At 39.5% G+C, this 16,227-nt stretch overlaps 1 protein-coding gene across 2 annotated transcripts in view; it reads right to left on the bottom strand.

Moving 5' to 3' along the window:
• The window catches only part of PLD5 (phospholipase D family member 5), a gene marked incomplete at both ends in the record, with an annotated part of 422,025 nt that overhangs the window by 155,967 nt on the left and 249,831 nt on the right, over positions 1-16,227 (bottom strand). For both annotated transcript variants that reach the window (XM_079696892.1, XM_079696891.1), the window contains one exon: positions 4,581-4,749. In XM_079696892.1, the coding sequence (XP_079553018.1) occupies positions 4,581-4,749 (169 nt within the window). The remainder of the gene's footprint in view (positions 1-4,580; positions 4,750-16,227) is intronic.

Below are 16,227 nucleotides of genomic sequence, written 5' to 3'. Positions count from 1 at the left end.
CCAAGAGCAGACAGGAGTAGGGAAAGCTGCTCATGAGAGATGGGTCTCACATCCTGCTTGAATCCATTTAATTTCCTAAGCAGGTAAAGCCCCTCTATCCTTCATGTCTGCAAATGCAGCTCTCTCCTTGTAAAGAGGCAAAGTGAAATTAGCTCAAAACTCTGAAGAAAACCAACTGGTGTTAAACTGTAAAGGAGCCTGGTGCTGTTAGGGGAATGGGAGGCAGCAAAAAGCCATGGCTGGTGGGAGCAGAATGACTCCACCGGAAGATATCAGTTCACACTAGGGTCTCCTCCTAAAGGACTGCTGGGTGAGTTCAGTAATAGCCAGGTAACTGACAGCAAATTGAAAAATTCCATTTGTTGGCAGTAGGCCAGCTGTTAGAGAGTGACTTGAATTAAGCTAAGTGCTACCTTCTTTCTGCATGGGTAACATCCACCTTAAGTCACTCTAAAGCCATGCAATTGACAAATACTTTTTCCCTGACCAAACTCTAGCCAGGATCCTCTGAGTCTACTTCTCTAGCAGCCCTGAACCTTGGCCTATAAAGACTGTAGCCTCTCAACACAAATGATTTCATCCACCCTGCTCTGCCCTACCTCTGTCTCTCCTCCCCCATTAAAAGGCTTGAACAAACACTAACATGGTTTCTAACAGCCCAAGGCCACATCTCTAGGATGACCTTAGCCCCCATTAAAGTGCCTGCCTAAGAAAGCTCAAGACTGCCAAAGAATAGGCTCTTCAGCCAACACTTGAAGATAGGCCCCTGTCTCCCAACCTATGTGGGAGGGTAGGAGCCTAACTTGGAAAAGCACCAGCTAGCAATCCCAGATGGGTTTCACACGGACCAACCCTCTTTCCATTTTTTATAAATTTCTACTTCCCTGACCCTGTTCAGGCCTGCGTCATGCCCTTCCATCTCCCTCATTCTTCCTATAAAGTGCCCGGGCATCTCTGTACAAATCTAAGTTGAGTTCCCGTCACCTGGACCTCTTCCTTACTGCAACAGTATTACTGATTAAAATCTGTCCTCACCACTTTAACTAGCATCCAGCTTTGTTTATCTTTCCATTCAACAAATATTTACTACTCAACAAATATTTACTGAACACCTAGTATGCATCAAGCACCACGCTAGGCACTGTTAGGCAAAACAGACTTAGAGCCTCAAGCATCCATTTCATCACTGCCCTGTGAGCAGTACTGAATGCTGACCATGATGTGACTTTAGGAACCATGACGCAGAAAGGCTGTGCCATTCTCTGATGACCCATCTTCTCCCAGAGTCTGAACAGGAGGGTTTGCTGGGCTCATAGAGCAAGAGGTCAGAATGGTTTGGTTCAGCTCTTTTCAAAGGTTTGTGAGTATACAAACCACCTGGGAATTTGGCTGCCAACAATTCCTCCCATTCCTGTACATGTATGTTCGTCCTGGAGTCTCTTGTCCCTGCAGTGATTGTGGCCTGGCCATGTGACTTTTTCAGACTAACAGAATGTAGCAAAGTAAAGTTCTGGGAAGCCAGGAATTAAGAGGTCTTGTAGTTTTCATTTTCACTCTCCTGGGATCCAGCTGCCTTATAAAAAGCTTGGGTTAGATTACTGAATGATGAGTGTCCACATGCAGAGAATGAGACATGTCCAGCCCTCAGGGAGTCCAGCTTCAGCTACCCTCCCACTTAAACACAACTGCATAAGTAATCCCAGCCAGCACTACTGAAGCAAAAGAACTGTCAACCAAGTCACAGAATCATAGGAAATAATAATGAATACGTTTTGGAGTTGTTTGTTATACCACAATAAAAAATTAAATAGAAACTACTGTTGCGAACACTTAAAGCATGTGGCATTGCCTCTGGGACTGGGTGGTGGTAGGGGCTGGAATCTCATTCTGTTACTCAAGGCTGGAAGAACAGTGAAGAAATTGCTTTTGAGGCCTTGAGAAAGTAATGGGAGAAAGTTTGGCAACGTTAGTGCCTGCTGTAAAGTAGGAGGTAGAAAATATGACTAGTGGATTTAGAGATCTGGCTAAGGAGATTGTTCAGGCAGATTATCAATCAAAGTTTTGGTGGTATATGATAAGAAGAAACTATTTCATTTTCATGCAGAATTTTGAGAGAAATGTAGAAAATCTAGGACAGTCTCTCAATTGAGCAAAACATTCTCAAAATGAGAAATGGCCTCAGGGTAAAGATCAAATCAAAGCTGTGGCTGTATGATTCCATGTTGAAACCTCTGAAGGATTAAGAGTAGTGTGTGTGGGGGGGTGACTCTCAAAAGGGCTCCTGGAAAATTCAAAGGTGAGGTTCCGAAGCATCTTGAGTCACAGTCCAAAGTAGAAAAAGACCACCTGTGAGTTATTTGTGGTGTGGCCTTTTGCTAATAGAGTGGATTATAACTGGATACATAGAAAGTCTACAGAAGTTTTTAAGGGGTTGTTCCATTTTGGACTGAAAAAGGACAGAGATGGTTTAAAATGAAAAGAGGTCTCTGGGGCCTCAGATTTCTACGGGTAGAAAGCCAACCAAGAAAATAAGTCTGAAGCAAGCACAGGCTATTTCTTATGAAAAAGAAAGAAAAACACAGAGGGCGGAGCAAAGAGTTTCTGAGAACAGCAGATTAGGAAAGCACCCCCAGGAAACAGAACTAGATCCCAGTCTAGAGACATTCCCTGTTCTCCAAGTTCGGAAAACTGGTGATGTGTGCCAGGCTGGCTTTTAAAACTGCTGTGGGTTCAATGACTCATTTGTGCTCTCTACTTCCCCCTTTTGAACAGAAGTATCTATCGTAGTTATCTCATCTCTATTTTGCCATTGTATGTTGGGAGTGTGCATTGGGGGGCATGTATCTTGTCTTTTTAGTTCACAGGTTTCCAAATCAAGAGAAGCCCTCATGAGGAGTCCTATTCAGATCCTGTCCTGATGCAGATGAAGAGATCCTAGACTTTGAGCCTTTGCTGTAAAGGGATACACGTTTTGGGGGATGAGGAGTGCATTTTGTATGTGGGAGAGAGAGATGGATTGCTGTGGCCAGAGTGCACTGTGGTATGTAATTTCCAAAGATGCCTGCCAACAATTCTCCACATTCCCATATGGATGCTACCTCTCTCATCTTGAATTTGTGACTTGCTTTGACCAATAGAATAGGGTGGAAGCAATTGGGATTCTAGAGCTCAGGTCTTAAGAGTTCTCACAGTTTCTGCTTTTGCCCTTTTAGGATATAACCACAGGTAAAGAATTCAAGCTGCTTTACTGAATGATGATAGATACATACAGAGAGAGAGAAGTCCAGCCGGCCGCTAGACATTCCAGCCATCTGAGGTAAGATGCTCATATGTGAGGAGTCATCTTGTACCCTCCAGCCCCAGGTAGGCCACCCCAGCCAACACTATTTAGATCAGAGACAAGTTCTCTGACAAATGCTGCCCAGAATCATGAATAAATAAATAATTGTTATTTTTAAAAACCACTAAGTTTTGGGATGATAAATGCTGCAGTAAGTACCTGAAGCACCTGCTTCAGCAGAGGTAGAACAGTGTAGAACATAATTAGTAAAATTATCCAATTTTTCTTTAGTATAGCCTTTATGGGTTTTTTGTTTATTTGTACCTATTTTCTAAAATCTTTTGACTTTAAAATAGTATAATTGAAGAAAATCAAAGCACCAATGAGGTAATGATTATAGGCTTACTGCCAACACATTCTGTATACAAACAGACAAAATTAATTTTATCCTTGACCCCCCCATAGGACATTTAAGTATAGGGCAATGGTCATATACTTGATAGCTCAGTGCTATCATGGTTGTACCAACATAAAGAAAAACATGCTAAAGATTACCAGGATTGGGGTGGTGGGGGTGGTGGTGTGATGAATTGGGCGATTGGGATTGACATGTATACACTGATGTGTATAAAATTGATGACTAATAAGAACCTGCTGTATAAAAAAAATAAACAAAATAAAATTCAAAAATTAAAAAACAAAAAGATTACCAGGATCATTTTCTTATCTCCAGGACATTTCATTCAGAAATCATTTACATCATTTAGTCAGGTTTCTAAAGGCTGTTCTTATAACTAGTAAATTTCTTTTTCCTCTTCACTCAAATATGACAGAGTCAAGAATATACAGATATACTGGGAATTGTGACTCCACTATTAAAAAAGTTGGTTCTGAGCCACAAAGACAAATTAGGACACCAATTAACCAATTAAGTGTCTCAGCAAGCAGTTACGGAATTGGAACTATAAACACGCAGGTTGTGCAAAGCAGAATTCTGTGATGTGCAATCAATGGACACCACAAGACACCTCTGAAGTTGTCCGATACAGCAGTGCTGCATAGAGAGCCTCTTGTTTGCAAAGATGAGATGTGATTTTGCCCTTGAAAGCATGGCATTCTAGTAGAAGCTGAGCAACCTATGATTAACAATGGCACATACATAAAAATGTAATAATGGACATGAACTATGGGTATAGATAGACTGAAGAAATGAGCTTGAACTTGAGGAGTGGAAGCAAGAATACTGAGTATAAAATGCACATAAGTAAAATCATCACACACATTAGAGGATGTGGCTTACCTGACATGCTGATGGATGACTGTGGTTGAGATCCCAATGGGAAGATACTATGTCAACAGACTTTTTGGCCATGCTGAGTAAATTCATCCAGCCTTGGAAAAGTGATAAGTGAAATGGTGCATTTTCTGAATAGGTAAGGCCTTCAGGAATATTTTCCACCAGGGCAATTCTTAAAAAAGATTTTGAAAAACAAACAAACAAAATCTAGTCAAATTTGAAGCCATAGATTTTTACACATGCATACAGAGACATCTGAAAAATACTCTACTCTTTCTGAATGTATATGTTCCTCATAATTTACATTTTTCAGCAAAGGCCTTTAACATTTCCCTTATGCTAATCTACTGTGTTCTGAGAGTTTATGTTCAATTTCTCCTCAGTTAGCACTTATATTTCAGAAAATCATGGTATATGTTCCTAATGTCCAGTGTCAAACTAGCCTTGAGAAAAAGTCCAGAGCTTCCTACACAAGCATCTTCCTCTAGTAATATCTCCAGTTTCTAGTACAATGTTGGACATATATTAGAACTAGTTTAGCAAATAAAATATTATTAGTTTTATTACTACTAGAGAATAAAAATAGTAAATGTTATTACTATTGCTTAAAACCTCTGTTTGTGCTTCCCAACTTAAGGCATAAAATGATACTAAGAAGGAAATTTAAAAACCAGCCTGTTGCAGGGCTTTATTAAAGTTGGAGATAGTGAATATATAAAATAATAGTAATAACCAAGCCCTAAATAAACTACAATCAGCAATATCCTAATAAATGTGTCTTCTCTTTTTATACTTCCTTATTTATTGACAACATATACACTGTGGCTTGTGTTGGTGCTGCAGCTAAGTCTGTGTGGTTTTCACTTCTGAGTTAGCCAGGTGACACATAACATTTTAGTTTTTTAAATTTATTTTTATTTAAAAAATTTTATTTATTTATTTATTTTTATTTTATTTTATTATTATTTTTTAAAATCTGAATACCATGGGGCATCCTCGAAAGGTCACTGGCATGGAAGTTCAATATCTTAGTTCCCTGACAAGGGAACAAACCTGGGCCCTCATCAGTGAGAGCTCAGAATCCTAATCACTATACTACCATGGAATTCCCTGACTTTTCTTTTTATAAATTTATTTATTTATTTATTTTTGGATGTGTTGGGTCTTTGTTGCTGCATGTGAGCTTTCTCTAGTTGCAATGAGAGGGGGCTACTCTTTGTTGTGGTGCGCAGGCTTCTCACTGTGGTGGCTTCTCTTGTTGCAGAGCACAGACTCTAGGCATGTGGGCTTCAGTAGTTGTGGCACATGGGCTCAGTAATTGTGGCTCACGGGCTCCAGAGCACAGCCTCAGTAGTTGTGGCGCACAGGCTTAGTGGCTCCGCGGCATGTGGATCTTCTCAACCAGGACTCGAACCTGTGTCCCCTGTGGCAGGCGGATTTTTAACCACTGTGCCACCAGGGTAGTGCCGATAACATTTCAATAAAGGAATAAACAGGTTTTTTTTTTTCCAGTTTAAGAAATGTAAATTCTCCTGCAACTCTTGATAGGAAACTCCAAACTCTTATGAAGATAGGGTTAGGGTTAGGGTGTAAGCCCTTCTAGAACAGAGATCTTTTTATGCAAAGCTATGCATCCTTAGTGCTAGATACATAATTAGGGCTCAAGAAATACTTATAGAATGAATTTCAGCTTCTAATGCAGAATCCAGAACTTCTCACTAAAACTGTTTACTGTTTATTTTAATGAGACTTGTTCCATTTAGCCAATTTTAGAAACAAAAACAATACTCTTAGTAATATGTTTGTGTATTTGATGAATATCATAGCCAAAATGGGGTTGCGTATATGTCTTAGAGACATTCACAGTTTTAGGGTCCAATCATCCAAACACTACCCACAACTGAATTAAATCTTGTTGAGACCTTATGAGCACAGGACAAGCAAGTCATTTACTGTACATAACACAGAAATGACTAAGACAAAACTCCCTAGTCCTCTGGAATTTATAATCTAGTGAAAGAGCCAGTCTCATACGTAATGATTTAAATAGGAGGTAGGCTCTAAGAAATGGCAAAACAAGAGTAAGAATTAATTAGATGGATAATGCACCATCTAAAGTACCACTGGAGCATGAGCAGCAAGGAAAAAATAATTAGGTTGCGAGCATCTGGAACTGGAGAAAGTGGGACTTGAAATGAGTCTTCAAAGATATAATTTTTATGGGTCAGCTGGAAGAGAAAGATATTCTAGGTGTATTTGGATGCTTGAGAGTTGGTTGGCCAAGGGAAGTGTGAGGTAAGAGAGTTATGGCAGGGGCTTGCCATGGTGAAGAAGGCTGGCAGTGTCTGTAGAGACCACACTGTAGAGGTTGTGAATCAGGAAGAGAAGTTTGGACTTAATTTTGATGCTTTTGAGAGCAACCAAGTACATTTTAGGGGTCTAACTCTGACAGCACACATGTATACTACTGGAAGGGAGATGACAATCAGTAGAGGGTAGAGGGTCCATTAAAACTGACGAGGAACACGGGAAAGGAGTGAGCATTGAGAGGTATTATCAAGGGGGAAAAAAGAAGAGAAAACTAGCCCAAAGCCTAATGTGGGGGGGATGCCTACATTTTTCTGGTTGATAGAGTGTGAAACGGATGAGAAGATTCAGAAGGGACCAAAAGAGAAGCAGGAAGACAAGAGAGGTCCAGGAGAAAGCAGTGTTTGGGAAACCAAGGAGAGAGAGGGTCAAAAAGGTGGAGAGAGGGGATTTTTAAAATCTACTTCAAAACCTTTGAAGGCAACAGACAGAGGTTGAAGTTGGATAGTTTAATTCTATCCACATTTAAAGTCCAATTATCTATGTAAATAGAAGGTAGACATAGCATGAAGAAATGATCCCAAATAATCAGCAGTTTTAGCCTCTCCTACGACTAAGGAATACGTTTAAAAATCAAACAAAAAAAGAATCCGAACAAACAGAACAAAAATAGAACATCGTTTAACAAATAGAACTAACTAGTTTCAATTTTACTTCAATATAAAAGCCATGCTGAGAAAGACAAAGAAGAATCAAGAAGCCCAGATAAACCAAACATACAAAACAAAGGATATAGAGTAATTGTCGAGTTGTAGGTGGCTCTGCACCACCCCTTTCTTCATACCACCTACATGGTTTCTGATAGGCATACAATAAGGATTCCCAATTTCTTTTAGAAATCTTTAGACCATATATTCTTAACCTTGGATCCATGAATAGAATTTAGGGGGACCTATGAGCTTGATCTTTATTTTCCCTCATTTCTAACTGAAATTTAACATTCCTTTCAGTTATGGACATAGGTAAAAAATGACAGGAATATTAAAAGAACCTGTGATTCTGTCACCATTTAGAAAATTTACTAACATCGATCCATCCACTCCTGAGGGTCAATCCTGGCTGGGACAACATTTTATCAGCCAGTCTGACCCTGATATTAGGTGGAAACTCCGAAAGTTACAATTAGGCCCACAAACCCCAATGCCCCAACTCCTAGAGGTGGCCTTTGGGGTATTTGATAATTGAGATCCAGCTGAGAAGGAAGAGAAAACCCGATGTGAAAACACTTAGGCCAGGGCTCAAGTTAAACTGATGGCCATAGCTGTCAGCCATGCCTTGCAACCTCAGGACAACCCAAGGGGGCCAAGGAAGTTTAACCAACCACCTGGAGGTAAAACGAGGAAGGGGAAATGCTTCAAATGCAAGTCAACCGGCCAGTGGGCCCAAAAATGCCAAAAAGAACCCCCTGTTCCATGCCCAGTCTGCAAACAAACAGGTTATTGGAAGTGGGACTGTCCCCAATCCCGAAGGGGAAGGGGGGCTCCTGCTCCTAAGATGGCCATGGATGACTGAGGTGGCCTGGGCATTCTGGCAGCTTCCCCTTCGTGAGATGTCTATCTCCTTCGAGGAGCCCTGGGTGGTCCTTGACGTGGCAGGTAAGAAAACCAGTTTTTTAATTGATACGGGAGCCACTTACTCTGTCCTGATCTCTCACGCTGTGTCTCTTTTCTCCAAAAGCTGTACTGTGACTGGTGTCAAAGGAAAGCCTCACACCCGTTTCTTCATTGGGCCTCTCACTTGTCAATTTGAACAGCATTTGATCTCACACACCTTTTTAGCTGTGCCTTGAGTGTCCTCACCCACTACTGGGAAGAGACTTTCTGGGCTCCTTCAGAGTCATATTACGATTAGGAGGACCGGAGCAGCCCCTTTTCTTGATTCTGACTAAGACAAATCAGCTGGAAAAACAAGGGTCTATTCCCAGTCATATTCTACACGCAGTTAACCTTCCTTAATTTCTTTGGGACAAAGGAATCCCTGGGAGGCTATAAATGCCCAACCTGTAAAAACTAGCCTTAAGCCAGAAGTCACTTATCCTAACAAGAGAGAGTACCCTATAAAGTTGGAAGCAAGAAAGGTTTGCAATTGCCCATAGATAATTTCTAAAAACATGGCCTGTCAGTATCCATGCAATGCCACTATTCTGCCAGTTGTTAAGCCAAATGGGGAATACTGTTACAAGACCTTAGAGCAGTAAATGATGCAGTAGTCCCTATACATCCACTTGTGACCAATCCTTATAATATATTAGTCCAGATTCCTGAAGATGACAAATGGTTTACTGTGCTTGACACAAGGATGCCTTCTTTTGCATCCGAGTTCATCCCTCATCTCAGTATCTGTTTGCCTTCGAGTGGACTAACCCCCACTAGGGCCAAATGCAACAATATACCTGGACAGTATTGCCTCAGGGCTTTCAGGACAGCCAGCCCATACTTGTTGCTCCAGGCCCTAGGAAAGGAACTAAGGGAAATATACCTAAAAGAAGGGGCCATTCTACAGTATGTAGATGACATATTAATATATAGCCCCACCACGGAGACCTCAGATCAGAATACCATTAAAGTCCTTAATTTCCTTGGGACCTAGGGCTATAGGATCTCCCAGAAAAAAGCACAAATCTCAAAGCAACGAGTTAAATATCTGGGATATATTATAAATCCTGGAATAAGACAGTTATCTCCAGATAGAAAAGAGGCTATATTAGGCCTAAGCCGTGGGCACCAAAAGGAAAATTCTCAAATTACGCAAGGGAACAACAGGGCAGATCGAGAGGCAAAGAAAAGAGCCCTGATGCCCATACCAGGTAGAAACCAACACTAAGAAAATTTGACAACAAGCCACTTGGCTTCAGCAGACAATTAACCACCAATCTTCACTATCAAATATGGGCAGGGGACTGAAAATTGGTTCTCTAGTTTGTTCTCTTGAATCCCGCAAGGTATAAAAACTTTCTGGCAGGAGGTTGTCATTTTCTTATAACCCTTTTCTTTTCAGTCATACTGATCTATGCCATATTTCGTCTAGTACTCCATTGTTTTCCCTACTGTTGTAAACCTGTGACTAATAAGACTTTTTGGTCCAAGGAGACCTGGGACCAACAGGTCCAGACCTTCCATTCTAAGAATAGAGAAAATTATTAAACTTTAAACCTGAGATTAACAAAATATACATCTAAGCAGAATGGCTTCTTGGCAAGGGCAACATTGCCTCCCCTGTCTGGTCAACAGTTAAGGAAACCCTCCCAAAGTTAACCTGGTTCTTTCCCTTTCTAGGCACTTTAATGGCTATTGTTCTTCTCCTTTTTAGCCCTTGTTTGTTTAACCTTTTGATTAAGTTTGTGTCTTTTATGCTCCAACAGTTTAAAATAAGGCTCATGATGACTCAAGAAATTCAACCCTTTCCAGCAGAGAGTGGCCCAGGTCTCTACAGGTCCTTGGGACAGTCAGAGAGGGACTTCTACACCTCTGGGGTCAGCTAGGGTCTGTGGCCCCTGTCCAGCAGGAAGAAGTTTCAGAAGAAAAGACTTCTGGCCCTTGACCCCTTAAGAATAAGGGTGTAGAGTCTCTTAGCGGGGAATGAGGCTGGGACTTGGGACCATTTGCTGCAGTGCTGCAATGCTTGTATCTGGACACACCTCTCCTTGAGCAACAAAATACAAATAAACTATATGGGACTAAAAATAACTGTGTTCATGTGCAGTTGGGGCAAATTCTGGACAAAAGATACAATGAGACCAAAAAACCCAACTGCCACTTCTGAAGAGCCTGGAGCAGAGCAAAAACAGGGTGTTGGGAGCAAAAGCAGGGTACTGAGCATGCCCCCTGCACTCAACACCACCAGAGGGGTGGGCAAAACACCTAAGCCACCCCTCTGGCCCGATGCCTGGACACACCCCTAGCCTCACCCCATATAAGGAACAAGCTCGCCACCCCCCTCAGCGAGCAAATGAGTGAGCAAGGGAAGCTGTTGCCTGTTCTTGCTCCCTGCTGCTGCAGCAGGGGCCCAATAAAGCCTTGCCTGAAAAAAATAAAGAATTTTCATACCATGGTATGATAACTATTGCTGATATCTCCAAGTATTTATCACTACTTTGAAATTTTGGTAGTCATCAGATCTTGTTACTTCATGAATAAGTAGAGCAGAATATACATTACTATACCACAAATTTGTTTTTTTATATTTTTGATAACTTTATTTCAACATTACTGGTTTTCTTTGCAGTCCTATGTATTTCAATTTATGCATTTAAAACATTATTCAAGGAAGGAGTCCATTGGCTTCATCAGACTGCTAATAGGGTCTGTGGCACAAAAAAGTTAAGAAGTACTCATCAGATGGATAATATATCTATTCCTTTTTTTTCTACTTCACACACATTCTTATAAGATTTTTTTCCATTGTTGAAGCCTTAGAAGTAGGTAAGATTATCAAGAGAGATTTTCAAGAGAAGAGAACTGGGTTGAAGCCTAATATGGAAAATATCTAATCACTTCTGGTTGGTAGAGAAAGTGGGGCAGGTAAAGAAGACAGAAGAAAGTACTGGAAAGATTGGAAGAGAAGAGTGAAATTCCCTGGAAGCCAAAGAAGACCAAATTTATCATTATTTGGTTTTTTACTAAACAGAAAAGTAAATTAGGAATTTATACTAAAAATAGAGACACCACCAAAGGTCTAGAGACCACACCTATGTTTGGTAATGAATTCTGGGGAAACCCTGCTCACCTCCTCACTTTCCTCCTTTCTCATTTTACCTGGAGATCTTGATTGCTCCTTTTGTAACACAATGCTTGTTTCCTATGCCCTGCTAAAAAAGGCCTTTAGAAATCAGTCTTGAAATGACTTATTTCTGTGACCTATCATTTTATTTCCTTTAACAAGCAACAGCTAGCTACACTGCAGGGGCCTGATCTAATTAGCATACATGCAGAGCTCATTTCCATGGATAGCAGTCCTTGTTATACTCTTCTTTCTCAAGCAAGGAAAAAAGTAGGCAGAACTCATTAAAATTCACCTTTGGGCAAATTTCTGGAATGCCTGCATGCCTTTTATCAGCTTTGTTTTTTCTTTTGGATCCAAGATCCAATCAATGTTTACTTGTTGCACTTAGTTGTCATATCTGAGGAGAGTTCCTCAGCCTATTCTTGTTTTATTTGCTTACCAAGATGTCAACAATTCAGAAGAGCCCAGGTCAGTTGCTTTGCTAAATACTCCTGGATTTGATTTGCTTGGTTGTTGCTTCATACTTAGATTTAGGATAAGTATTTTTGGTAGGAACAATACATAGGTAATGTGTCCTTCAAAGTGCATCATATGAGGTGTCACATGATAGTGGGTTGTCCCACTACTGGTGATGTTAAATTTGGTCACTTGGTTAAGGGGGTATGTCAGATTTTTCAGTTGAGCAGGACCTTCCTTCCCTCCATAATTAACAAATGATTTGTGCAGATGTATTTTCAGATGGCATGAATATTCCCTAACATTTCACTCACTGATTTGGCTTCTATCTATTTATGATTCTTAACTGAATCTATTTTTATTATACTTATAATTTTCTATCATTTCTTTTATATGTGTTCATTGGTAATATTTTGTAAGGAAAATCTTTTTCTTCTCCCATTATAACTTTTTACATTTTTTAAGATATTGTTTTATCAGTATGGATTCTTTTTTTTAATTTCAAAATGTTATTATCTACTTTGTGATGCCCAAATTGTTGCATACATTGCCAGTGGAGGCCCCTAAAAGTTGTCTCCTGTGTCCTTTTGATATGTCTTTCAGTTTTTGAATACTTTCTTATTTTTTGTCACCAAATGTTTCAACTACATTAACTTCTAAACCAACTTTCAAAGACAACTGCAGAGAACATGATGGCAAGTTTGAGTTGACAACAGCAGAGCCCTGCTTGTATAAATCTAGAAAGTTCAGACTAAAGCCTCATTAATTCCTGGTCTATAATTGTATAAGTGAAGAACAACTATGCTTTTCTTTATGGAGAGAGGCAGTATAGCAGTAGAAATATTATTATTGTGGCTAGGATCCTTTCTTTGTATATTAAAGCTTAAAAGTACTTTCACAGGTAATATATACATCATCATCACCAAGAAACACAGTGAAATAGGCATGATCTCAGTTTTGGAGGCAAAGAGAGCAAGGCTCCAAGTGGTTAGGTGTCACCCAGATGGATAGAGTGCTACAGAGCAGGGATTTAAATTCAGGTTTGTCTGAGCTCATGTGCATTTCACAACACTAGGTTAGATCCTGGTCTTATCTGAGAAGGTTCTCCACACACTTTGGGTCTATGGAGGGAACAGGTAGAGTGATGCTGAAGATCAGAAGCTGCTGCACTAGAGGGAAGGTCAGCTTGGATTGAGATCTGAACTTTGGAGAAGAGGAGAAGGTGCTCCTCACTCTACTCTCCACTCTATCCATGTCAACAAGGACATCTACAGTGACAGAAAGACACACTTGTCCTTGCCTTAATACTTCCTGATACTGGCCTAGAAAGGAAGAAACCATCAGAGGAGAAAGGAGCCCAAAGAGGATGAAGACAAAAGAAGTAAGAAAAAGGTACGACCTGCTGCATCTACCTTTTTGATATTTTACCAATATAAAATGTGAACAAAGAAGTAGGAGTTCATGGATGAAAAGACCATGACACTGTCCTCAAAGGGCTAAAATACACTAAGCCAGATGATTGAAAACAAATGGCTAAAATGCATAAGGTCTAATGGAAAAACATCTGCATTCAAGGTGGTTATTTCCCATCTGACATCTGGCAAAATAGTAATTACACTATTACCATTAATACTTTAACTGAGCAATATTTATTGAGTGCTTATTTTGTGTCAGGCACTATGTTAAGAAGATTCACTGACTACGTTAATTAATGTTTACAAGAATTTGTAGAAGCAGGTACTATAACTATTCCCATTTTAGGGATGAGGAAACTGAGACATAAAGGAGTTTAAGTAATGTGTCCAAGTGCTAGTGAGTGATGGAGCCCAGACTGAAGCCTGGGTAGTATGACTGTGGACTATATCCTCTTAACCACTATGCTCCACTGCCACTTCTGATTTTCAAAGCAAAAAATGCAGGCAGAGGTACAAAATGCAATTTTCTTCCCATATTCTCAATGTATCTTTGATAAATCAGGTGCATAAATACCCTGGGGGATATCCATGACAGTAAATGCTAGAGTCCCTTTCTGTTAGGATTTATTCTCTCACCGTCAGTTTTTCATTTGTGTGTTTTTGTTTTTTTCCATTTGCTTGTTTGTTATTTTACAAAACAAAATCTTCTTCAACCATAATTTAAAAAAAATTATTTTATATGGGCGTATAGTTGACTTACAATATTATGTTAATTTCAGGGGTACAGCAAAATGACTCACTTACACATATACATATATCTATTCTTTTTCGAATTATTTTCCATTTAGGATATTACAGAATATTGAGCAGAGTTCCCTGTGCTATACAGTAGGCCCTTGTTGGTTACCTACTTTAAATACAGTAGTGTAAATATGTTAATCCCAACCTCCTAATGTACACCTCCCCAACTTTTCCCTTTGGTAACCATAAGTTTGTTTTCTAAGTCTGTGAGTCTGTTTCTCTTCTGTAAATAGGTTCATTTATATCATTTGTTTAGATTCCACATATAAACAAAATATGATATTTATCTTTCTCTGTCTGACTTACTTCACTTGATATGATAATCTCTAGGTCCATCCATGCTGCTGCAAATGGCATTGTGTCATTCTTTTTTTATGTCTGAGTAATATTCCATTGTATATATGTACCACATCTTCTTTATCCATTCCTCTCTTGATGGACATTTAGGTTGCTTCCATGTCCTGGCTACTGTAAATAGTGATGCAATGAACACTGGGGTGAATGCATCTTTTCGAATTATGATGTTCTGTGGATATATGCCCAGGAGTGGGATTGGTAGATCATATGGTAGCTCTATTTTTAGATTTTTAAGGAACTTCCATACTGTTCTCCATAGTGGCTGTACCAATTTACATTCCCACGTAAATACCTTTTTCCATCTCCTCACTTTCACTCTATATATTTCCCTAGATCTGAAGTAGGTCTCTTTCAGACAGAATATATATGGGTATTGTTTTTGTATCCATTCAGCCAGTCTATGTCTTTTGGTTGGAGCATTTAATCCACTTTTGTTTAAGGTAACTATCAATATGTATATTTTTACTGCCATTTTGTTAATTATTTTGGATTTGTTTTTGTAGGTCTTTTTTCTTCCCTTCCTCTTTTGATCTATTCCTTTGTGATTTGTTGACTAACTTTGTGTTGTATTTGCATACTTTTTTTCTTTTTTTGTGTTTGTATCCATTATAGAGTTTCAGTGTGCAGTTACCCTGAGGTTTTTATATAGCAGTCTATATATAATCAAGATTTTTTTAAGTTGCTGGTCTTTTAATTTCAGATGCATTTCCAATATCCTATATTTGTACTCTCCTCTTTTCAAGATTGCTGGTTTTGAGATCATATTTGTATGTGGATGATTTCCTACCTTTACTATATGTTTGCCTTTACTGGTGAGGTTGCCCATTTGTAGTTTTCTTATTTCTAGTTGTGGCTTTTTCTTTTCCACCTAGAGAAGTTCCCTTAGCATTTGTTGTAAAGCTGGTTTGGTGGTGCTGAATTCTCTTAGCTTTTGCTTGTCTGTAAAGCTTTTGATTTCTCCATCAAAGCTGAACAAGAGCCTTGCTGGGTAGAGTATTCTTTGTTGTAGGTTTTTCCTTTTCATCATTTTAAATACATCGTGTTACTCCCTTCTGGGCTGTAGAGTTTCTGCTGAAAATCCTGCTGATAACCTTATGGGAATTCCCTTGTCTGTTATTTGTTGCTTTTCCCTTGTTGCTTTTAATATTTTCTCTTTGTCTTTAATTTTTGTCAATTTGATCACTATATGTCTCAGCATGTTCCTCCTTGGGTTTATCCTGCCTGGGCTTCTCTGTGCTTCCTGGACTTTGGTGACTGTTTCCTTTCTCGTGTTAGGGAAGTTTTTGGCTATAATTCTTCAAATATTTTCTCAGGCCCCTTCTCTTTCTCTTCTCCTTCTGGGACCTGTATAATGTGAAAGTTGGTGTGTTTAATGTTGTACCAAAAGTCTCTCAGACTGTACTCATTTCTTTTCATTCACTTTTAGTTATTCTGTTCTGCAGCAGTGATTTCCACCATTCTGTCTTTCACCTCACTTATCTATTCTTCTGCTTCATTTATTCTGCTATTGATTCCTTCTAATGTAATTTTCA

Source organism: Hyperoodon ampullatus (assembly GCF_949752795.1).
Source record: "Hyperoodon ampullatus genome assembly, chromosome: 2".
Taxonomy (NCBI): domain Eukaryota; kingdom Metazoa; phylum Chordata; class Mammalia; order Artiodactyla; family Ziphiidae; genus Hyperoodon; species Hyperoodon ampullatus.
This window is presented reverse-complemented; position numbering and strand designations above follow the sequence as displayed.